Genomic DNA, 7966 nt, shown 5'->3' on the forward strand with positions numbered 1-7966 from the left:
CAGTGGAAATGAAAACTATGTTTCCCTTCACCCCCACCTCCACATAATGCATTACGACAAAACCAACAGCAGCACCTTGTACTTGCAAAGCATACTTAACCTAATTTTATTCTCACAACAACCTCTTAGAGCAAGGCTGGTCATGAGCATTATCTCCATTTCACAACCAAGCTTAGAGAGGTTGAAGAACTTGCCACAAGTCACACAGTGTGAGTGGCAAGGCTGGGCTCCTACTTCAGCTTTTGGAATCCCATTCCAGGGCTCTTTCTTGTTCAATTAATGCTATAAACCTAGCAAAGCCCAGCAAACATTATGTGATAGTGCAGGGTACTGCCGGTTTCTCTTTGGAACTCCATATTATACCCCAGCACACAGGAAATGCTGTTCTTTCTCTATCAGCATGGTTTTACACTGGTCTGTCAAGTCCAGCCAGTTCTCTGTATGACACGTTATTGCACTGGAGGTTTGGTAAGAAATAGGAACCAAACAGGACTGGGTGGTGCCAGAACTACCTTGCTTTCGAGCAAGATAGGGGGAAAATGGGTTAGTAGGAAGAACCGGGAGCCACATGCTGTCCAGTGTTCTACCTGTTCAGTGGATCACCAAGAATGGAGTTGGGCATTGCTGTACCTATCTCCTCAGGGTTGAACAGTAGCTAAAAACAGGGCCCAGAGCTCTCTGGGGTGCTGCACAGGTCAGCAATGGTTGCATAGAGTCCAGATCAGTTCTTCCATCTTGCCTGGTCCCAGTGACTCTGAGGCAGTGGTTTTCAACCTTCCTGATGCCGCGACCCTTTAATACAGTTCCTCGTGTTGTGGTGACCCCCAATTTCATTGTTACAAATTGAACATAATTAAAGCATAGTGATTAATCACAAAAACAATATGTAATTATATATGTGTTTTCCGATGGTCTTAGGCGACCCCTGTGAAAGGGTCGTTCGACCCCATGACTCTGAGGCAGTGGTTCTCAACCTTCCTAATGCCGCGACCCTTTAATACAGTTCCTCGTGTTGTGGTGACCCCCAATTTCATTGTTACAAATTGAACATAATTAAAGCATAGTGATTAATCACAAAAACAATATGTAATTATATATGTGTTTTCCGATGGTCTTAGGCGACCCCTGTGAAAGGGTCGTTCGACCCCCAAAGGGATCGTGACCCACAGGTTGAGAACTGCTGCTCTAAGGAGACCAGGTCAATTTAGAATGTACGCACCAAAGAAGATGGGTATTGGTCATGGGAGAGAAAGACCAAACTAAGCTTCCAGCATTGTCCAACAGGAATTCTCATTCAGAAAAAGAATGTAAAGCTAAGCTAGTTCTTGGGTGATACTCAAAATATTGAACAGGCACTTAACCAGTCATGAAGGTCCATGGGAGCTAGAGGCTACCTTTAACATTTGGACTGAGGGCAGGTGGAAAGGGGCCGAGTGTGGGGGCAGCAGAGTGTGGGGTAGTCATTACTGAACACCCAGTACATAAGGATGAATTAGCAACATTGCTCTGCAGCCTAGAATCCTTGGGACCAGGGATATTAAAGAATACAATAACATTTGAACTACAGAATATTAAAAAACCTAATAAGCAATGCCTATTCTCTCCTGTGCATTCAATAATAACAAAGATAAAGAGTAGTGGAGACACTCCATCTGGAATAGAACCAAAGGTGAATTAAAGTAACTAATATATCAACCAACCAAACATATTTGTTAAATGTCAGTGAGAAAGGACAAAGGGGATGATGAGCAGATACTAGAGGGAGAGAGGAGAAACAGTGATGTCACCTCAGGTCTCAAATGAGTAAATGCAGGTTGCTTTATAGAGTTAGGATGACTGCCTCCCTCCCCCCACTCCTATCTACCCCAGGGGCCATGCAACCTCAGAGAGAGAGGTCAATGAGAATAGGTTTCCTTCTTCGTTTCTTTCTCCTCCGCATCCTAACTGTCTGGACTCCCTGCTTCCATTCTTACTCTCCTAGATGGTTGTCCACTTCTCAGCATGATTCTTCTAAAACGTAGCTATCTAATCACCCTTGATCTCAAATCCTTCAATTGCTTCCCACCTACTCAGGGCAAAATCCAAACACAACCCACAAAGCCCTACAGGACCCAGTATCCCTGAACTTGTCATACCTCCCTCTCCCTTGTTCACAACTTTCCTAGCCCCATTGTCCTCCCAGCTGTTTCTAGAACCCACCAAGCATTCTTTTTTGCACCAGCTATTCCTTCTGCTCCTTCACTTCCTTCAGGTTTCTACTCAAATGTCACCCTAGGCCCTGGCCAGGTAGCTCAGTTGTTTAGAGCATCACCCCAATACTCAAGGTTATGGGTTCAATCCCCTGTCAGGATACATACAAGAATCAACCAATGATTGTGTAAATAAGTGGAAAAACAAATCAATGTTTCTCTTTCTCTCTCAAATCAATAAATTAAAAAAAAAATTAATGTCACCTCTATAGAAAGGCCATCCTTAAACACCCTATTGAAAGTAACACTCTTCCTCCCTTAACTGTTTGCCCCTTCCCCTCCTTATTTTCCTTCATAGCACTTACCAGGCCCTGACAGTTATATTCATTTGTCTGCTTACTGTCTGTCTCTCCCCACTGGGATGTGAGCTCCCTGAGACAGTCCTTTCTGTTGTCACTACACTAGCCCCAAGGTCTGCACCAGTTTCTGGCACATAATAGGTGCTCACTAACCCATGGGTGGAGAGATGGATTTATGGATGTTTGCCAGAAGCTATAACAATGAAAAATACATACATCAGAGACAAAAAATTTGCTGTGGGCAGTTCGCAGAAGGTGCCATTATAGGTAGTCTGAGGTAGCAGGTCAAAGGGAAAATCAGTTAACAAGAGAGTCAACGGAAGGATGACTAAGACAGGGTCGCATGCTTGCCGTGCAGGTCACTTGGTGATTTTAAAGCGAGTGGTTTCACCTCATGGAGAGAAGCAGCTCAAGATGGACTATATGACCTTGAGACAGAAGGACAAGCAGATCAACAGAGGGGCTTGGCTTTCACACCTCTGGGCTGCAAGGGGAGTGACCAAACATCCATTCTTGTGAATGATTTATGGCTAACCAACAACAGGCAGCCCATTTAGGCCAGACAAAGTATCTAAATGCAACCACCTTAGGTTTTTATGCCAATTTTAAAGTTAAAAACTGAATACTTACAGTTCTGGGTTCAAACGTATAAAGAGCTCTGAACACTTTAACTTGCCCTAAAAGAGAGGCGGAAAAACAACATGATCAATTCTTTCATTTCTAGACTATTCATTATATTCTTCAGAATTCCCTAATTCAAAGTCCATGGGAAAAAATCATTTTGGAATTAAGTGCTTTGTCTGCATAGGAGGCATTTTTTTTTAGACATTTGTTAAATGAAAGCATGAATAAGCACACACCTCTGAGGTGATTTTGCTTTCTCCTTTCAAAAAACAGGAGCTACATAATTATCTGTACTTACCTTCTGTCCTATACAGAGCCCTTCCAACACTAAGATCTAAGTTTAATACTGGAAAGGTGAACATTTAAAATAAAAAGATATTTAACATGACAATAGACAATGGTTTAATAGTCTTAAGCCCATGGTGTAGAATTTTATTTTCCCCCAAAAAAGAAACTACCATTGAGAAAAACAGTAGGTGTTGGAGAAATCTGTGCGTCCATTAAGTCCCAAAACAGAGTACAATAGCTAAGCAAAGAGGAGGTCATGCTCATGAAAGCTGCCCTCCATTCTGCCAAAAGATCTTTCTCTCTTTACATGTCCCTTTGCTGCATCTCCATTATCCCGTGTCTGAGAAGAACTGATTTGCTGGCCTGTCTTATTTAAAGGCAGAGGAACTCTGACTTTTTCAATTTCTTGGCACCTACCTGGCATACACACAGTATGAACTTAATGAATGCTTGCTAAATGAATATGTAAGTAAAAGAACACATCCACACAGGGTAAGAAAAAAAACTAAAGATAGCAAACAAAAACAGGTCTTTTATGAAATAAATTTAGAAGGGATATCAAAATAGAAGAACTACCTATTTAAAAAGTGATAACAGTTCGGTGTGAGCACTGGGAGCACCGTTAGAGACGACATCTATCACAGGAGCATCATGCAGAATGGTGGCCTCCAAGGCGGGACACAGGAAGACTACTTCAGAAATTATGCACATTTTTACCTTCTTTTTCAGTCCTAATTTCACATGTCTTATAACGTGACAGCACAATAGGATACATGTGCAAGTTATAAGTACATTTCTATTTATTGGAAGAGAGTAGTCAATCTTTTCGCTGCTAGAATGGAAGCATTATGAGGACAGCTGTTTTTGTTTTATGAATGAGATATCCAAATACCTAGCACAGTGCCTAGAACATAGAATGACTAAAGAATGGATGAATAAAGGAATGGAAACGTGCTCAAAAGAAGTCTGAAAAACAGTCATTTAGAACAGCACTGTCCTATATAACTACACAATGATGGAAAAGTCCTATTTCTGTGCTAGTCACACATAGCTACTGAAGATGTGAAATGTGATGAGAGTGACTGAGGAACATATTTTTAAACATCATTTAATTCTAATTAAGTTAAATTGCCACACATGGCTGGTGGCTAGCATATTGAACCATACAGGTTTAGAACATCAGAAGATGGGAAATGACGGAATGTCCATTCAGAGGGGTCTATGTAAATCAATCCTGACTCATCCACACAATAGAGTCATTAAGAAAGAAGGATCTGCAGACCGGGACATAGCAAAGAGCCTACAAAACATTCAGTGACGTTATGCCAAGTACCATCCTGTTTATGTTGACACTACACACACACACATACACACACACCCCTTAACAGAGAGAACCAAGTATGAGGAACCTTCACATTCTACTTTACATGTATTGTTTATATTCATTACACATAGCATGTATTACTTTTACAATCAAATAAAGCTGTAAAGATACTTTCATGGGGGCTAAGGGGGCATCATTCTTTCTTCTAAATGCCCTAATGATACTATTTATCAATTAATGTTGGGATGTTAGCCTCTTGTGGATCCCTTTTAAACTACATATTTTAAAAGTTCGGATCCCTGCTACTTAGTGTGCTGCAATGAAATATTTTTTTGCAATCTGAATTCTAGTGCCACTTCTTTCCTGCTCTACTAAGGGGAGGGTTATAGGCAGAAGAAAAGGTGAAAAAATTTTTTGTTTGGAGTTTGCTTTTTTAACCACACCCACAGGCCTGCCAAAGGGAAGAAGGAGTTGCCAGGAGAAATATTTTCTGCTGACCTGACTGTCTCTCTGAGAGGGAAGACTGGTTATCTTGATTACTTCGAACTTTCCAAAGAGAAGTTACACAGGGAAGCAGTCAAATTAATAAAGACAGAACTTTCTGGTTTCTTTGAGGGAATGACAGCAAAGGGTTGTACTTTGGCTAATTTTGAAAACAAGGGTCCATGGCAATTTAATGAGCATAGATAAAATTCAATATAAAGAACCTGAAAAAATATTTCAGGTTGTGACTAATCCATTGATTTTTGTAATTGTATCTTTTGTGATTGTCTTGAACTGTTCACAACTAAAAGGAAGTGGGGGATTTATTTTCATTTTGATTTACATTGAACATCAGGCAACTATCTTTAGGCCAGAGATTTAAACATTTTTCATCTTATGGCACACATAAACAAATGACTAAAATCCTGTGGCACACCAAAAAATATATTTTTAGCCAATCTGACAAAAAAAATAAAATAAAAGGTATAATTTTGATTCATTCACACCAGCTATTGTTGTGATGGCTGTTGTCATTTTTTTATTTGATAATCTAAGGGAAAAGACATCAGTGTGCCTGACTAAACAGTCATGTATTGCATGCTTTAAAAATTCTTGGAAATCACTGCTTTAGACTGTTATACAAGGGAGCATTCTGTGTAATGCTGTAGAAATACTACCACATATAATACGATCCTATTTATTGATTAACGAGAGGCCTGGTGCATGAAATTCGTGCACTTGGGGGGAGTCCCTCAGTGCGACCCCTCACAGTCAGGGAGCCCTCAGGGGATGTCCGACTGCCGCAAAGGCGGGAGAGGCTCCCACCACCGTTGCACTCGCCCAGCTCAGGGCTTCTGGCTGAGCAGCGCTCCCCCTGTGGGAGTGCACTGACCACCAGGGGGAAGCTCCTGCATTGAGTTTCTGCCCCCTGGTGGTCAGTGCACATCATAGTGAGCGGTTGAGCAGCCTTAGCATATCATTAGCATATTACACTTTGATTGGTTGAACAGCTGACTGGACACTTAGCATATTAGGCTTTTATTATATAGGATGTTGGGATGTTAGCCTCTTGTGGGTCCCTTTTAACCTACTTACTTTAAAAGTTCTGGACCTTAATTTATTCTATTCTCAGACCTGAGTCAAGTAGAAATGGAAGAATGCAAAAGAAATAGCCAGAGGATATGAAAGAATTGCATAAAAAACAAAGTTTCATGATTACAGTTTACTAACCTTGGATGAGTCTCTCAAGAGAATAATAATTAAGAATACTTAATACAGTGATCATTTTTACATCATATTTAATTCAACTGTGACTAATGTTCTATACAGGTTTAAACAAAGTATTGAAGGGAAGAAATCGGGGTACTATGTCTTCCTATAGTGTTTACCCTTGCAGACATCTAAAAAATAATAATAAACATGCTAATCATCAAAATTGGTACTGATCAATTCCAATTTTATTTAAAGAAAGCAGATTCACAAATGCGAAATAGTTGTGTTCTTATATATGCAGGGAGGCTAACTTCGATGCCTTATTCGGGCAACTTCCATCTTCATCATTTTCTCATGGAAGTCTGGTTACACATAACAAAGAGAGAAAGTAGAGCTGGGAAGACTGCATGGATTAGCTGAAATCACCCTGGAATTCACCCTGAATGAGATTGGAAAGAAGCCCGATCTTTTGTCTGATGTTTTACGTGGATCTCACATGAAGTAGCATGCGAATGGTATTAAGGATTTCAGCAAGGCTGGTTTCCTGAGGTTAGCAAGATAAGTAAACACCCACAGCTGCGGGCCCCTGTTGGTTTTTCACTCTGCTGGCTTCTCACCTTCCCAGGCACACCCTTTCCATTTCTTTGCAACCCCGCCCTGTCCCCATAGAGAAGGGCTGAGTCCACCAGTCATGAGCCAAACACTATTTTCTTCTGCTCCGGACTTGAGTAAACTAATCCTTGTCCACCGTGGTTGAGGCAGGTAGATGGAAGGGGATCTACACAGGGCCTTGTACAGAGAAAGGGTAAGAGAATTTTCTGTTTCTGAGGTTTGCAAAGTATGTGTTGCTGTATCTCTAAGACCCTGAAATAGCACTTAGAACTTGGGGCTTATAAACTCAAACATAAAATTTCTACTCTACTTTATTCTCTGTTGGTGAAGGAGTGGAGAAGTTTCTAGAGTAAGCCTCTAAGACAGAATTAAAATGGGACTGCTTACTATGACGAACAGACATATAATAAACAGCAAGAGGAATGAGTTTTCAATATCAGAACTTAGTGATCTAGAACAGCCTGGCTCTTTCACTGATGTTCTACAAATCTGGGAAGCATGAGCCATCTAGAACTTCATTTAGAATGGCTATGGTAACTACTACATACCCACCTATGATGGTTAAAACTGAAAATATTGACAATGTTAAGTGTTAAGAATCCTGAATAACTGGAATTCTCAAACACTACAGGAGGGTGTGTAAACTGGCACAACAATTACAGAAAAGTATTTAGTAATTCATATTTTATGTTAGCATGCCTTTGAGCTCTTAAATTGCATTTCTGGGAAAGAAACATAACTAGAAAACCTTCATTGCATCTTCTGTAGGACTAAATACTTCATACAAAGATGACCCTCCCAGGACAGTGTCACTACCTGCAGAATACATTAAGTCTCAACATTTTTAAACTGCAAATCATAACCTGTACATTATA

At 40.5% G+C, this 7966-nt stretch overlaps 1 protein-coding gene across 2 annotated transcripts in view; it reads right to left on the reverse strand.

Moving 5' to 3' along the window:
- Positions 1-7966, reverse strand: part of OSTF1 (osteoclast stimulating factor 1) — a 56933-nt gene that overhangs the window by 25702 nt on the left and 23265 nt on the right. For both annotated transcript variants that reach the window (XM_005868302.2, XM_005868303.2), the window contains exon 2: positions 3179-3225. In XM_005868302.2, the coding sequence (XP_005868364.1) occupies positions 3179-3225 (47 nt within the window). The remainder of the gene's footprint in view (positions 1-3178; positions 3226-7966) is intronic.

Source organism: Myotis brandtii, unplaced genomic scaffold, assembly GCF_000412655.1.
Source record: "Myotis brandtii unplaced genomic scaffold, ASM41265v1 scaffold266, whole genome shotgun sequence".
Taxonomy (NCBI): domain Eukaryota; kingdom Metazoa; phylum Chordata; class Mammalia; order Chiroptera; family Vespertilionidae; genus Myotis; species Myotis brandtii.